This window comes from Miniopterus schreibersii, assembly GCF_964146895.1.
Source record: "Miniopterus schreibersii genome assembly, chromosome: 5".
Taxonomy (NCBI): domain Eukaryota; kingdom Metazoa; phylum Chordata; class Mammalia; order Chiroptera; family Miniopteridae; genus Miniopterus; species Miniopterus schreibersii.
The window spans coordinates 29486379-29504287 of NC_138106.1; the positions used below are offsets into that span (position 1 = coordinate 29486379).

The window sequence follows — 17909 nt, forward strand, 5'->3', positions numbered from 1 at the left end:
GGAATCAAAAGTACTTAGAATTAGACAGTTTTAAGTCCATAAGCATTTACTGTACACTTGCTATACGTATGGCACTATACTCCATCTGGGAACAGGATCAAATAAATAATAACAGTTCAGTGTGGGTGCATACTTACACAAGAGTGTCTAGAGTAAACTGGGCATTTAGAGAAAGGTGGACTAATTGTGTCTGAGGTTCTCCCAACACCAACATTTGAACTGAAACCTGGAGATTAAGTAGAAGTTGCTCATTTAAACAAACCAAAGAGTAGTGGTCCGTTGCAGAGAAGAATCAGTGGATGAGAGTGATGAAGTGATAAAATTAGACAGGTTCCCCTCAATGTGATGACTCGAATATTTTTATGGCTTTTGAGATTTAAAGATAATATTTGAGATTATTATAGTACTTGAGCCTACTCTTGAACAGAAAACTTTTATTCTAAAATTACAGAAGTGGTTCTAATGCATTGAGAATAGTGTATATTAGTATTCTTCTATCCCCTGGGTATTTTGACAATCAAGGGAAAGGCCAGTTCATTTATCTACATGTGTCATCAGGCAAGAGAACATAGTGATAGAAACCCTACTAGGAAGTTCATTCATTTGTTATTTATTTATTATACGGAATATTATTCAATGGTAATTAAGTGTGAAGAACACAAAGATGTTCTCTGTTTAGGAAGATAGACCAATGCCCAAGTGACAATGCCATATGGAAGGAGCTCAGATAGAGGTAAGTAAAGGATTGGGTGTTAAAGCACCCTGTGTACACCTTTCCTGTCTTTTACAGTTTCCAAAGTGTATTTGAAGTGCTGAAAGAAGGATTTGTTCCCCTGTCCCCATCACTGACTTTATTTTATTCTAGTGGCATCATCTAGGTTACTCATATTGACATGCTCATTCCATAATTCAAAGACATTAAGTTATTAAAAATATTTTTAGCTAGGCTGAGTTATAGTTTTGTTATTGCTGTCTGTTTTTGGTGTGTTGTTTGGTGTGTGCATGTGTGTCTGTGTGTGCACAGTGACGTGTTGGTACTTGTCTATTAGTGTTTGTGAGATTATTTAGTGTTGTTCCAGATCAGTGTTTTTACCTCATTGCATACTACTTTTTCACAAATGAGATATCCTTGTACTCCAAAATTCAGGAATAAACTTCTTTTCTGCTTTTTATAATATTAACTTTTTGTAATTTTCTCTAACTACCTTTTATAATCTTAATTAATTTACTTTTATTAAATTACTTTGTAAGTTTAATTAATTTTATAATTATTAAAAAAAATTAAATTGCTTTATACATGAAAAGCAATTCAAAAATTTTAACTATTTAAAAAATTTAACCAGAGCGAAGATCAAGACCCAAATATTAGAAGTTTCTTGCAAAAGTGCTATTTTTTTATTGTACCAAAAAGAAGTAAAGATGTGTTGAAAGGTGATGAGACCATGTCAAAATGGCATAGAAGGCAGCTTGGAGAGACTCCCACTGGCTAAATATGGGACAATTTGAGCGCTGAGATTATAACTCCTGGAATAAATTCGAGAACCCATGAGTTCATAACAATATGAATGAATGAATGAATGAATGAATGAATGAATGAAGAATGCAAACTGAGGATAAGAGAAAGTTTTTTCTTACTACCAATTTCAACTTATAATAGAATAATTGCTAAAGTTAATATTTGCTTCACATAAGAATCATGAACAGATGCTTAAATTAGTGGAGGGAAGCATGATTAAAAGTAGGACATTTACATAGTCTAAACATAATCTGTCTACTTTATGTTTATTCATGTAAAGGAAAAATAGTAACTTAATAGTGGAGAAACCTGGAAATTACCACCTTAACTAAATGGGACAAATCAACATGGGGTGCCTCCTGTTATGCTGCATTGAGATGAACACAGCATTATTTCTAAGACCCTTCTGTCCAAAATTCATAGCCTGAAAAAATATAATTATGAGAAATATTTTTAAAACTCTAATTAAGGGACATTCTGCACAATAACTGACCTGTAGTCCTCAAAAAAAAAAAAAGTCAAGATCAAGAAAAACAAAGAAAGATCAACAAACTGTTAAAAATTAAGCAGATTAAATAGAAAACTAAGTGCAACATGTAATTTCAGAATTGATAGGTAGGAGAAGGAGAGAGAGAAAGGGAGGGAGGAAAGAAGAAAAAATGTTAATATGTGGGAAATCTGGGTTAAGGGCATATAGTAATTTTTGTACTATTCTGGAAAATTTCTGTAATACTGAAAGCATTAAAAAATAAAACACTTTATTTCTGGGCTCTCTATTGTGTTCCATTGACCTATATGTCTGTCTTTATGCCAGTATCACGCTGTTTTGATTACTATGGCCTTGTAGTATAGTTTGATATGAGGTTCCTCCAACTTTGTTCTTCTTTATCAAGATTGCTGTGGTTATTTGGGGTCTTTTGTGGTTTCCTATAAAATTTTGGAGTATTTGTTCTAGTTCTGTGAAATATGTAATTGGTATTTTGATGAGAATTGCATTGAATCTATAGATTGCTTTGGATAGCATGGACATTTTACCAATGTCCATTCTTACTATCCATGACCAGGGTATGTCTCTGCTTCCATTTATTTATAGTTTCTTCAATTTCTGTTTTCAGTGTCTTATAATATTCTGAGTAAAGGTCTTTTACCTCCTTGGTTAAACTTATTCCTAGGTATTTCTTTCTTTTTTTTTTTTTTTTTTTTGATGCAATTGTAAATGGAATTGTTTCCTCAATTTCAGTTTCAATTAATATTTAACAAAAGAGGGAAGAACATACAATGCGGTAAAGACAGTGTAATCAATAAATGGTGTTGAGAAAATTGGACAGATAAATGCATAAATTTTAATTGTTGGTCCCTGTGTGGTAACAGAATTGTAATGTACTGATGCCAGCCTTCCTTCAGCAAACCTGTGTAGAATGGCCATTGTGGAGTAGGCACACAATCCAGAGAAAATAAAGACTATGAACAAGTTATAAATACCATTTATAAATTACAAAATGCACACACAGACATTCACATTATAATGAGGTCATATAAAAAAGACCAAAATATGCATTAGATAGTTAGAATTTATAGGATTTTTATAGTCATTATTGTTCCTGAAGCTATATAGCAGTTCTGAACTATACAATTTCTGAAGGCTTTTCCAAATGGCAGCCATTGTGGCTCTCTCAATGTCAAGTGTTGAAGTAAATTATGCATTTAAATCTTCAGACACATTCCTGCATAATCAGAACAATTAGAAATGAACAATATGATTTCCTTAAATAGCCTTTTTAGAAGGGAGAGTTCTCCCTTTTCCCTTCTTTGTGAGAGCAGTTATTCAGAAAGCACAGGAATTTTGTCAGTTTTCATATTAGGTTTATTGTCCAGATTGAAGTAGACAAGAAGTACACAATAGCCTAGTCCAGGGAATGTTAGATAAGCTTTTTTTTTTTTTTGACATGCAGACCAAGAAGTATGAACATTAGCAGCCTTAGGTTGGGCTGGAGAATAAAAGCTTGATGTGGAAGCTGGGTCTGGGCTTCCTTTTTCCCCAGTATCTTGGACCACTCTTGAAATGGGAATAATAAGCGTAATTCAGAGTAAAGCACATCACGGTTATTTTCTCTCCTTGACTATCCATATTCAGAAGAAACTGGTTAAAATAAATATTTTAGTTCCATTAGGAAGGAGTCACAAATGCCTCCATGTCCAGCTGTCAGGAACCAGAAGCTGTGGCCAGGAATTCAGTTTGATCTTCCTGAAGATGAGACATTAAAAAGCAAATTATCTCCAAATAAATAAATATTCCAAAATATATTTTGAAAGTACCAACAAGTTATATGTTAAAAGATCAGCCTCCCTGGCCAGAGTGTCTCAGTGGTTAGAGCTCCAGTCCATGCACCAAAGAGTCCAGAGTTCATTTGATTCAAGGTCAAAGGCATGTACCTGGTTGTAGGTTTGATCCCAGCCCCAGTCCTACTGTGCGCAGGAGGCAACCAATTGATTCCTCTCTCTCACATTGTGGTTTCTCTCTCTGTCCCTCCTTCCCTTCCTTCCACTCCCACTAAAAATCAATGGGGAAAAAATACCCTTGGGCAAGGATTAACAAAAACAATCAAAATTAAATTAAATTTGAAAAAAAGAAAAAAAGATATCAGCCTCACTCCAGAGGAAGTTTTTGCCAGAGGATACTACAAGGAATGTAAACAGTAGCTCTCAAGAGAACACAACAGTAGGGAAACTAGCTAGAGGTGATAGGTAATCAAACAGTATTGTGTGTGTTCTTTTTTCTTGTGTAGACCCCCGTTTTCCAGTTTGGGAAATTTTAAACCACTATATTTTAAACAATCTTGACTTAGAAAGAAAAAAGGAAAACTATCCAATTATGTCTTATATGAGGATTTTATTTTGATATTGCAATGTCTCCCCATTAGAACAGAATAATTTTCAAAAGCAAGCTTGGTGACAGACTTGAAGGTAGTACTTGTTTGCTGGAAGGTTGGAGGTTGAGTGACTAGTAGAAGGATTTCACACGTCTGAAAGCGGAGGACCTAGAGTAAGTCAGTGACATGAGTGGAAAGCAGGAGACGGGGGCAGAATGTAAGGCAAAACCAATTGGACATAGCAATTAAGAAGACAGAGTAAGCACATGGGATTTCCAGTTGCATTTTCAGTTCAGAGGATTTGAGGTATTAATCCCACAGTTTTAAATCCTTTTATGTTGAAGATGCAAAATCCTTAATGAGTTATTTTCTGATCTATATTCCCAAGTTCCCAGAAGAATGCCTCAGTGTCACATATTCAAAGTGTCGTGTCTGCAAGGCTGGCTCTTTAATGTTCAATATGGTCTCTATTTTGAACTACTTATCAGTTTGACTACAGTAATTTGTATTCAGACAACAGCATTGATGAACACAAAATATTTCTTTCCTACTTCTTTATGTATAGCATGAACTACATAGTGTGGAATTATATATATGTGTGTGTGTGTGTGTATTCTACTTTAAACTTCCAGAAATTAAACACTATAAACATATTTATTCATATGTCTCTCCTTTCCCCAAAAGGAAAGCACAACTACACCATTGAATCACTGATATCTTAAATTTCTGACCTTCTAGATGTCATCTCAAATGTAAACAGTCTATATTGTTCCTACTCTCAATTTCTTCCTTGAATACATGTAGACCTTATTGTTGCTACTGAGAAGCACCCTTCTGTCTTTTTGTTTTACATTCTAAAGACATTGCCCATAAGTTTGTGTGTAAGGGACCTGATTATAGATTGAATCAAACAATAAGCAGCAGGGCTGCTGCCAGACAACTTCATTTAGCTGCTTCCCTTCAAGTCTGCCTATCACAGAGCAATCTGAGTTCTGTGGATATCAGTAACCCAAGCCATACTTTGGTCACAATATTTATATGTCTTTATTTATTTTCTCTTTATTTAATTTATTTGATTTTTTCCATCCTAACATTTCTCTCTGATACCTGGAAGTTATCCTAGTTGCTAGGTCTAGTAAACATCAAATGGAGGTCAAACCTGCTCAGTATTTAATCAGATCAGTACAACTAGTAATTCCATGCAGAACAATAATTGAAGGTTTTTTTTTAATAGAATAAATTTTTAAGTGTAAAGAATGGTATTAAATAAAAATTTTTAACACATAGTTGAGTGACAATTGTAGTGGATATATGAGCTGGTGAAATCATTCTTGGCATAATAGTAATTATAAATTTTTAAAGTTTAATCCTAAATTCAAATGAAACATTTTTTCAAGGTTTTATATTTGAGTCAAGTAAATTAAATAGTTGATTTTTTTCAGAAAAATTTTGCTGCTTCCCTCCCCACATATTGCGCACACACACCCCAAAAAAGGAGAAGAGCTTGTTGCTTGTTTTTATAATCATTATTGTTCTATCTTACAAAAATAATGTGTCAGTGTGTTAGGATATTAATTAGTCACACACTCTAGATTACAACTGAAGACCAGGAAAGGCCAGATAAAGTGAATGATGATCTTTAAGAATAATTTAAGTGACATTAGGGGAAAATCTTTTCCGAAGTAATTATGAAGGCTGAGCAATACTCTTAGATCTTTGCAAAACCGAGTTTTGCATTGGCTGGACTATAGTTGAGCAGTTCAATGTAAACTTCCAACTATAGTGATCTGAAATGATTCTGCTGTTAAGAACACTGAACCTAACAATTTAAAAACAGAAGCTTAAATGAATAAATTCTTTCATTGGATGACAAAGTAGTATATAAAAATGCTGCCAATGCACATTATTTGGGTAATTAGCAAACTATGTCTCATCTGAGTCAGCGATTTATTTAACTTCTCTCATTTTGTATTCTTAGGTGAGCTACAGTTTTGTTTAAATATAGCATCAGAAATCAACAAATTCGTGCAAACATGTAGTATCAATTTATCAGGTCTAAAGAAATACGATTTGGTTGGCTGGCTGGCCTTAGTAAAAACAACAACTACTATTTTTCCCCATATAAAATTCATAGTGGCTCTCTGCCTTCAATTTATTTTAGTTGAAAAGATAGATAAATAGATGAAAGATAGATGATAGATGGTAGATAGATGATAGATAAATATAGATAGATATTGATAGAAAATGATAGATGATAGATGATGATAGATGATAGATAGATGATGATAGATAGATGATAGATAGATAGATGATAGATAGATAGATAGATAGATAGATAGATAGATAGATAGATAGATAGATAGATAGATAGATAGATAGATAGATGATAGATATAGATGATAGATAGATAGATAGATAGATAGATAGATAGATAGATAGATAGATAGATAGATAGATAGATGATAGATAAATAGATGATAACAGACAGATAATCTACATCAAACACATGACATAGAAATCCAGAATAAGGGCAATTCAATTCAGTATTGAAGAGTAAAACTAGAGCTTGACAGAGTAGCTTGCACATTAAAAGCTTAGGGCATCATCTTTTACTCAATGATTTGCTTTGCTTTCCATGCAATGACTTAACAATAGAATTTTGGAATCCAGTTAATTTTGTTTAAAATTTTTCTTGGAGATACTACAAGATTTCTTTAAATTATATATAAAGTAGAAGTTGCTCTTCAGAGAACTGACATGTTTTCATAGAAGTCTTATATAAACAGAAAACTATTTGACCAATCTACCAGAATGGTTATAAATTGGTGCTACTAAAACTGGAATTATAAAGGGGATACTCTCCAGTTAATGTAGAGACAAATAATCTCATCACGTTGCTTCCCTACATGTTCCATATTGAATGATTATTTTATTAGTAAGTCAATTTTGTATGGATGTAGAGATTTATTTGAATGAAACTGGAGCTATTCAATATTATTTCAAGAGGAATTAAATACAAATCCTGGGTTTTGTCCTGAGTGGCATAAGCTATAGTCAGCAATCAAATTTCAATATGAATATATTTGTGACATAGAATTATAGGTAATAAGCTACCCATTCTTCCATTCATTATCTCTCTAACACACACTCGCACACACACTCATGCTCCCTTTATTCTTCAAGAGCCCTTCTATCTAATGCACAGCAATCTCTCCATAATGCTTTTTTCGGGGTTTGTGCCAGCAAGCAAGCCGTAAGTTTTCTTCAGGAGCTTAAGTTAATGGTTAGGTTTTACACCAAAATTCACTTAATAGCAAATAAAGTTAAAAGAGTTCCTGCCATCTTTTTGTATTGCATTTTAATATGTTCTTATTTATATGACTCTTGAGTATTTGAAAGCGCTTTTATTTAAAAAGGCCTCATGACAATTTCCTTAAATCGTTATGTAGATTCAATAAAAGAGAATGCGTATGACCAGAAGGCGATCTTTACTTGGAGCCTACTTTTTAAAAGTCAGCCTCTGTCTGGAGGATAATTTAATATTTTCAGGTTTATATACACACGCATACAAACATACACACATGCACATATATAGGCACACAATAGAGATTGTGTGTTTTTTTCTTAGAATTTTATTCTTGTAGGAAAAGAAAGACTAATCATCTGCATTTCTTCATATTTTTCAAAATCTATTGCTTGCTATAATGATCCTAAAGAATTTCTTGTCCATATGTTTATTGTGGGTATAGATTGATTTTACTCAATTGATAGGCACTGTTATTACAGTCTAGTTTTCACAAATATAATTGTGAATTAGATTTTTACAAATTGCATAAAATAAGTTTTACCACAAAATTGACCTATTATTTTGATTTTCTATAATGGATCTGCAATAAGAAATAAATTTAATTTGTAAAAATTAGTTTTATAAACTTGTTGAGTTTGGAAATTATATGCCTTAATATAATCAATCAATTTATATGTAATATATTTCTAAATATTTTCTACATAATATATAGTGTATAAAATGGAATACACTATGAAATACTTTCTACATTTTTACCAAATTTATACTAAATGCAAAAATATATTAGAGTAGGTGTTTATTTTACTAGTTCTAACAAACAGTATAAAAGCTATTGTCAGCAAAATGAAAGAATGTATTTAAAGTATTATAAAAATAATAGATTTGACTCTTCTCTCTGTAACTTCAACACATGGTAAGTCCTCACATAATGTCATCCATAGGTGCTGTGACTTTTACTGAAATGGTGTATAACAAAACCAATTTTACCACAGACTAATTAATATAAACCAGAGTTAAGTTCCTATGACACCTCGCTATTATAATGACATTGCATGAATCGAGGTTATTTGAGGACTTGCTACTGCATATGAAAGTCATTCAGCTGTTACTGCCACAGTATTTTTTCTGTCTCCCTTTTTTCAGTTGCCTTTGCCACTCTGTCAATTCAGACCCCTATAACCTCTCCCCACCCCATCCTTCCTATCGTGTGATGTACGTTTCTCCTCATCAGATTCACTACAAAGAAGGGCTTTAAACATTCCAGAAATATGAATCAGAACTTTTCAAAAATCTTCAATTATTCTACACTTTTTTTACTTTTTTTATTGTTGATACTATTACAGATGTCTCCATTTTTCCCCCTTTGCCCACCTCCACCCAGCCCTTGCCCCACCTTCCCTCTGGCCATCACCACAGTGCTGTCTGTGTCTATAGGTTATGCATGTATGTTCTTCAGTTAATCCCTTCACCTTCATTATACAGTTTTCTAATTGTGCAAATCTCCTCAGTTTAAGCATTTGATGTATTCCAAAATGTGGTATAAAATTACCTCCAGCACAGTGATTCTTTCCATGGACCATCATCAAAAAAAATGTGCATCTGTATATACTTGCAAAGAGTTGCATCTGATTTTATGCACAAGTTTTAGAAAAATACATGTTCCCCACCCTCATCTCCTGCCACTCTGCTGCACATACTTTAAATTCCAACCATGTTAGACCATGAGCAACCTGAGGACTGACACAGTGTTTTATGGGAAAGCACATTCTCATATGTCCCGTGATACTATCCCAAATATCCCCACCAAGTAACTTGGCCTCCAGATGTCTCCCTTGAGGTCTTTCAGAATGTTTCATTCCCTTTATCTGCCCCTTGTTGCCTATTACCTGGATAACTTGGGGAAGATAAATGTCATTTTTCAAGTTTTAGTCTTTACTATTCTTCCTAAAGTAAATTCTTTTATTCTGGTGGGAAATAATTTTTTACTAAAGACCTTGTACTCGGCTTGATGAACACAAGCTTCAGTTGTACTTAAATTTAATGCTTATTTGATTCATGTCAAATCAAAAGGGTATTCTAAGGTGTCTTTTTATTTTGATTTTGTAGGTTTCTTGAGCACAGGAGATCAGGCTGCAAAAGGAAACTATGGACTCCTTGATCTCATACAGGCTTTAAGATGGACTAGTGAGAACATTGGATTCTTTGGTGGTGACCCCTTAAGAATCACTGTTTTTGGATCTGGCGCTGGGGGTTCATGTGTCAATCTGCTGACTTTATCCCATTATTCTGAAGGTAACCGTTGGAGCAATTCAACCAAAGGTATTATGCAGGTTGCAAATTTTGACAATTTTGGTGTCTGCATGCCACCACCATCAGTAGTATGTGATGCTCTGTGATATATTTATCTGTTCAAACTGAGTGTCAGGTTGAACTTGAATTCAATAACTGTTTAAAATTTTGTTTCTTCAGCTTTTGTATGCATGTTCAGATTTTTGTCAAACTCATTGTCTCCTGTGGAGCTGGGTAAGGATGCCCTTCCAAGCACACTTCAGAGTAGTTAGCATCACAGTTACTTTTCTTTCCTCCAAAGGGTGATTTTGAGGAAAATCAAGAATGTTCACAGTTCTGTCATCTCTATTTATTCAGTAATCAAAATAAAAAACAAGGTTGTTCTTTTTTTTAATTTAAGGATTTTATATAATCTACTTTTAAGACAAAAGACATTTAAGACCCCTTGCTAGTAAGAAAGAAATAGTTATAAGCTAGTTTGTCTAGATATTAGAGTTTCGCTTGTCTGAGTAGAGAATAGATGTTTGATTATTTTGCATGCATGATCCAAAATTGTCAAAGCATTGAGGTCACCAGTAAAGTTTTTGATTTAAAAAAAATAGGTTTGAATTTGTGCTTTTTTCTATTTTCAACTCCACAAATGTTTTCCTCCGAAAAGCTGGGCAAAGCAGCATGGGAGCACTGAGGCTGCTTAAACCCATGAAACATTTTTCTTGTCTCCACTTTCTGGCCTTGACATCATTTTTAAGTGCCTGCCCAAAGCTCATTATGTTTTTTTATTGACTCTCATCTTACCATGAGTTTAGTCATTCGTTCAACTTATATTATTAACTTATATCCACAAGAACAGAAGTGTTTTATTGGAGAAGTTTGCAAAAGCAAATAGTTTCTCTCCATTAAACATACATAAAAGATAAAACGATAGAAAATAGACATCAACATAGGCTATCTTATATTTTATACTTTTTGTCATTTTATATATATTACGAAAGTATACATTGTCAAGTGTTCATGAAACATCTTAATTTATAAGACTGAGTTTTATGATATAAGCACCAAATATAGAATATTTCTGTCTGGTATCAAAGATATATTAATGTAGAATTTCAAGAGATCAGCCAGTAATTAAATGAGTATATGTACTTGGAGAATCATACATTATTATAGATCTAATTTATAAACATAGTTTCTATAGGATCTCATATGTAGTAGTAGAGTTCTGACTCCAGATGACAAAATGACACATATGAGAACATTTCCAACTGTATAGAGATTTGGTCTGTAATGAAATGGCCTATTTTGAAATAACAAACTGAGTTGTCATTGTTGTTTTTAATAGAACAGATTATATTGTTCTAACCTAGGGACTAAAGTAAGCCAATATTTATCTAGGTTAACATTAGATAATCTGTTCAGACTTCTTAGGGTCATTTGATTGCAAATGTTATTTCTTCCTAGGTTTTCTAAAATGTTTTGTAAATGTAAAGCAAAAATGGACACCAAAACCAGTTTCAGCCAGTATGAAACTAGCTAGCATTCTATGTAAAGAGATGAATCAATTAGTAGCATTGCCCTTTATCATCAGTGATGTAGGCAAGTGGTTATGCAAACAGTTGAAAATGCAGCATTCCTTCCCCCTCTGCAAGGAACTCTGTCCACAGCCAGCAACACAAATGGACTTATATTTGATCTAGTCCTAAGCCTATCTGCACAAAGCTGCCTGATTTGACCAGGAGATGCTCGGGAGATGTGTTGAAATCACAGGCTAATTCTGTCTCCAGTGCAGACATAGACTTTAAAGTGTGCTAACTCCCCAGGGCTGCAGCATGCTCAGGTCTACATCAACGAGGAGTCAACCACAGCTTGTGTACACACAACAAGCACTCTCGCTAATGATAAAATATATGGTTTTCCCAATGCTATACAGATGGTATATTTCAAACTATATTTAATGATATGTATTTTCCCCAAAATCTTTTTTGTTAATCTATATAGTTAATGTCCTTAAGCTCCTGAAAGGGGAAAGGATGTTATAAAAATCACCAGGTTTATTTTAATTGTAAAGTTTTTAATTAGTAAAATATTTCTCTAAGCAAATGTTGACACATAGCCTATATAGTTTTTTGAAATTATCTGTATTTGTATCATTTACTCTAGCAAACTTTGCTCTAACAAACTAAAAATATGTTCACAAAGATGTCAGAAATCAAAACAAATTTAAATTAGTATTGTTTGACTTTTTGAATATTTTTAGAATTATCTAGGAACATTACAGACTGCATTTTGAATATATACATGTGTTTGGAGAAAAATCTAAAATTTTGTTTCTAATTCAGACTGTTTTAACACCTTTGTGAAAACTGTTCTTATCTCATTAACACACATGGATAATTGAGCATGTGTTTAAATAACAAAACCACAAGGCTGCACTTGAAAAATGATGACAAATGTAATTTTTATAAAGCAAATAGATAAAGTATATTTTTAACACAAAGATTTGAAAATATCTTAATAACTAGATAAAGTGTATTTGTAAATTTGAATGGCATGCAGTTCTAATCAAACTACATATGGGACCTGTGATTTGAAATTTTTAAATGCAATTAAGTGAAAAGCAGTGGACCATGAACTTTTCATCTCTTATGATAAAATGTAACAGGGCACATTCACCACTGAAAAAAAAGGTTAAGTCACATCTCACAAAATCCTTCTGCTGATGGTTTTTTCTTTAACCTAGTGAAAACACTTCAAATGTTATGTCTGAAAGATGAATATTCAGCATACTATGTCTGACAGGAAGAGCTGGAAAGAGTATGTCTAAAGTGATATTCTGTTTTGTGTGCCTCAGGGTCTTCCCCAGGGTTTCAGCAAATCCACAGCCCCAGTAGTTATGTGAACTCTCAACAATTCTTTTTCAAATAAAATCTGATTAAAACAAACATATAGAGCCATTTTGAGGAAGACACATGCAGCCAAATTGGAGGAAATATCCTCAAAAGACAACATAGAATCTGATGAAGAGATAAAGGGGAATGAGTCGGCCCCATCTGGTTAGCTTTGACAATAATATAGGTGTTTACATACTGAGCACAGACATATGTGGGGCTTTTTAGTCCTAGTACTTACATGCTCTCCTCCTCTTCTTGCTTACCGCCTCTTTGAGAGAGGCACAATTTATGCCTCCCCTCTTGATCCTAAAGTGGCTGTAACTCAAAGCAGAAGACTTAGCCCACCTCTCTGATTTGTTATACCCTGGGGGATGCCTTTATGTACCTTCTTTTAAGCAAAAATGTCTTTATCTCTTGTTCTTGAATTGTATCTGGGTTTTTATATACACGTCTAAAATATCTAATGTTATTCTTTTACCACAACATTATTCAAAGGTCATCTGAAATTCTTTGTTGTTTTTCCCATAGGACTTTTTCAACGAGCAATAGCTCAAAGTGGAACAGCCCTTTCCAGCTGGGCTGTTAGTTTCCAACCTGCAAAATATGCTAGAATGTTGGCCACAAAAGTTGGTTGCAATGTTTCAGATACAGTAGAATTAGTGGAATGCCTGCAGAAGAAGCCTTACAAAGAACTTGTTGACCAAGATATTCAACCAGCACGATACCACATAGCCTTTGGACCTGTGATTGATGGTGATGTAATACCAGATGACCCTCAGATATTGATGGAGCAAGGAGAGTTTCTCAACTATGATATAATGTTAGGAGTTAACCAAGGAGAGGGATTAAAATTTGTTGAAAATATAGTAGATAGTGATGACGGTATATCAGCTAGTGATTTTGACTTTGCTGTTTCCAATTTTGTTGATAATTTATATGGATATCCGGAAGGCAAAGATGTTTTGAGAGAAACCATTAAATTCATGTATACTGACTGGGCTGATCGTCATAACCCTGAAACCAGAAGAAAAACATTACTGGCCTTGTTTACGGACCATCAGTGGGTGGCACCAGCTGTCGCTACAGCAGATCTCCACTCAAACTTTGGTTCACCTACATATTTCTATGCCTTTTACCATCATTGCCAAACAGATCAGGTTCCAGCTTGGGCTGATGCAGCTCATGGAGATGAGGTTCCCTATGTACTAGGAATCCCCATGATTGGACCTACAGAGTTATTTCCTTGCAATTTCTCCAAAAATGATGTGATGCTGAGTGCAGTTGTTATGACATACTGGACAAATTTTGCTAAAACTGGGTATGTACCTAAGGAATAAAGTTTTCTATAATTTAATACAAATATCCCTTTAAGCATTTAAAAATAATATATATTTTGTGCCCAAATGATTTAATAGATTAATACCAGAAATATATTAAGTTCCTTTCTTCAAAATTCCATACTGTGGTATTTCAAAGATTACTGCTTTATTAATTCTTACCTTTTAGAAGTTTATTAAGAAGACTTATACTTCTATTGCACTACTCAATAATTAACTTTATTTTGGTGTTTTACTTGAGCAAGACACTATTATTGCTGTTCAATTGTGACAAATATTATTTTATAGTGCTCTCCAGTTTGCAGTACTGTATGCCTTTGATCCTTCCAACTACATTGCTAGGTGGGCATGTCAAGTGCCCTTAATCCCATTTTACAGAGAAAGGACTTGAGGCTATCCGAGCCTCATATAGACTCAATATGTTCAATATGTCTAGTACGTAGCAGTGTTAGGACTCAAATTCTCACCTGCCAATTCCAAATCCTGTCATTTCCACTACTCCATGCTGTCTCTGCTAGTTTGCCTGTGAGACAATGAATATATAAATTTTAAAATCTTTGTGTAGATAGCAGCCCATCTATAAAGGAATGTGAGGCTTACTCACATTACATTATCATCCATTGACCACTCTGCCTGCAATGGGATTCTGAACTGACCTCAGTTGTTGTTAAAACACAATCTTAAGCCTTGCTGAATTACCTCTTCAACTAGATGTTAACCTGGTACTATTTCTATTAAGGAAAAGAATAAAATAATTTTGTTCTCATGATTGGCTTTTTTCTTTCCTAGTGACCCAAATCAACCAGTCCCTCAAGACACAAAATTCATCCATACCAAACCCAACCGTTTTGAGGAAGTAGCATGGACCAGATATTCCCAGAAAGATCAACTTTATCTCCATATTGGATTGAAACCAAGAGTTAAAGAACATTATAGAGCCAATAAGGTGAACCTCTGGTTGGAGCTGGTACCTCATCTGCATAATCTCAATGACATTTCTCAGTATACCTCTACAACAACTAAAGTGCCATCGACTGACATCACTTTCAGACCTACGAGAAAAAATTCTGTACCTGTCACATCAGCCTTTCCCACTGCCAAGCAGGATGACCCCAAACAACAACCTAGTCCATTTTCAGTGGATCAAAGGGACTACTCAACAGAGCTGAGCGTCACTATAGCAGTTGGGGCATCACTGCTGTTTCTGAACATCTTGGCATTTGCAGCCCTGTACTACAAAAAAGATAAGAGGAGACATGATGTTCATAGGAGATGCAGCCCTCAGCGCACTACAACCAACGATCTGACCCACGCACAAGAAGAGGAGATCATGTCCCTCCAAATGAAGCACACTGATTTGGATCATGAATGTGAGTCCATCCATCCACATGAGGTGGTTCTTCGGACCGCCTGCCCCCCAGATTACACACTAGCTATGAGGAGGTCACCTGATGATGTTCCCTTAATGACACCCAACACCATTACAATGATTCCCAACACTATACCAGGGATTCAGCCCTTACACACATTCAATACATTTACCGGAGGACAGAACAATACGCTGCCCCACCCCCACCCCCACCCCCATTCACACTCAACAACCAGGGTATAGCCAGATGAGAGAAACAAACTCTATTTTTTTGATGGATTGCAGTAAAAGATTACTGAAGATTCCTTGGCTTTCAACCTACAAAACTCTTACTATTTAAATAAGGAGGAATATTATGTGAGTATACATATCAAGAACTTTGGGGGTTTTGAAAAAAATGAATTGTATATATATATACACAAATCAACTTTAAAAATGAATCTCAATTGCTTGAAGCAATTGTTCTGAATGATACTTTTTCATTCACATTCAAGAATTAATTTTTTGAAGATTTATGTTACATAATGGAATTAGGCATGTGGAACACCAAACAGGAAAGAACTGTGTCTGAAATATAAAAAAATAAAAATTAAAAAAAACAACCATGAATATGCACAAGGGACACACCAATGGAATGTCAGATAATTTTCACCAGTTTTTATTTGGAGCCGTTTTATTGTGTAGACCATATTTACATATTTGGATAAATCCACAAAGCACCAATGCTGTTAATGGCCTTAGCGGAGGCTCATGCTGAAATTTGCCAGTAAAACAGAGAAGTTTAAAGACTGGCAGGTACAACACTATCACATAAGTGCTGTCAGTAATAAAGTTGTGGGGGTAAAGGAAACTGGATATTTTTAGCACGATGTGCATGATAATTTATATGCTTGGTGGCTGTGCTGCTGATTAAGCCGTAATTAAAATTCTTCTCATCCCATTGGAGTTTTTAATAGAAGCTTCCTCCATCAATTGGCAGAACCTAAAGAAGATTTTAAGGGGCAAAAGTAAATACAATTAAATAATTCACAGTAGTTTTGATAATAGAAGGAATTAGCTATTAAAGGTATTTGAAGAAACCATAAGTATAGTGGTGAACACTCGCTGATATGAATCCCAGAACAAACAAGTTCCTGTGTTTTTAATGTTCTTTTCATTCCCATCTAAATAATTTATAAAAAAATATAACCCTAATTGGACATGTGTTACCGGATCCATAATTTGCTGTGGTTTTTGTTACTCTGTATTTTGTTCCTTTTGGTAAGGTGAAGTGTGTCCAAAGAGTTACTTGCAACAGTCTTTTATGATATGAGGATGCCCCAAATTACCACTCTGGTTATAGTTCTCAGTTAATTGATTTACTCATGTTGCATGACAAAATGTTTACTAATAATAATTCAGTATAAAGTTATGTCCCTTCTCACATCACTTATCTTTCTGACTGAGGTTCATTCACTGGAATTACTCGTGCAATCTCAGTAGAGTACAACGTAGATACAGAACCTAGAAGGAGAGTCAACACCGGGAGGATTGTAGTCTTACACGTATGTGTGATTTTAAATGAATATTCTAAGACCACAGGAAACTCTTCATCCCCTGTTGTTTACCAGTAACAGTATATCACAGACCTTTCCAAATGTTTGTATATGTAATCAGATGTACATTTATATTAAAAAAATGAGATGGACTTAAAGAGCACATCCTGATAAATACTTTCTCTCTTACCTGTACTATATTTCTATTAGACTAAAGTTATGTGATTTTTTTTTACATTTTTTCAGATGACTAGCAATTTTGATAGTTTGTAAGATAATGCAAAGAACTTTCTCTGACAAACTAACTGCAGTAACAGAAACCTTTCTTTTCAGTTACTCTTTTTCAAGAATGAAAGCTTATTATACAAAAAAAATTGTATACTACTTGATGGAAACAACTTTGTACATCTTGGCCATGTCACTGGTCATTGCGTGAAATAAAGATAAACTGGATAATGACTATTAGTCCAATGATAAGAGACATGATCTTTGCTCATTAAAGAGCTAAAATGTTTATTGCTGTTTTGTCTTTTTTTAAAAAAAAAAAGAAACATGACTGTCTCAGAGTCATTTTTCTAGACCTATCGAATTTTTGAAGACATATAGATAACTTCTTCAGAAAACACACTACCGATTTATAGGCAAGTCTCATCTAAGATGAAACTGATGAAACATTAACATTATGAATTTATAAGCCCAGGAACTCGTGAAAAAATCATCTCAGTATTTTTAAATACCTCTATGTGAAAGTGTTATAGAAGTAAAATGTGCCAATTTTTTTTTTTTTTTTTTTTAGAA

The 17909-nt window shown here is 34.1% G+C and overlaps 1 protein-coding gene across 9 annotated transcripts in view; it reads left to right on the forward strand.

Annotated features, from left to right (window-relative positions):
• Window positions 1–17625, forward strand: part of NLGN1 (neuroligin 1) — a 710817-nt gene extending 693192 nt beyond the window's left edge. For 6 of the 9 annotated variants that reach the window (XM_081138371.1, XM_081138369.1, XM_081138373.1 and 3 more), the window contains 3 exons: window positions 9800–10012; window positions 13399–14188; window positions 14997–17625. In XM_081138371.1, coding sequence (XP_080994497.1) covers window positions 9800–10012; window positions 13399–14188; window positions 14997–15819 — 1826 coding nt within the window. In that variant the 3' untranslated portion in view covers window positions 15820–17625. The remainder of the gene's footprint in view (window positions 1–9799; window positions 10013–13398; window positions 14189–14996) is intronic. The other 3 variants (XM_081138375.1, XM_081138372.1, XM_081138368.1) reach the window with 1 other exon arrangement.
• The last annotated feature ends 284 nt before the right edge of the window (window positions 17626–17909 follow it).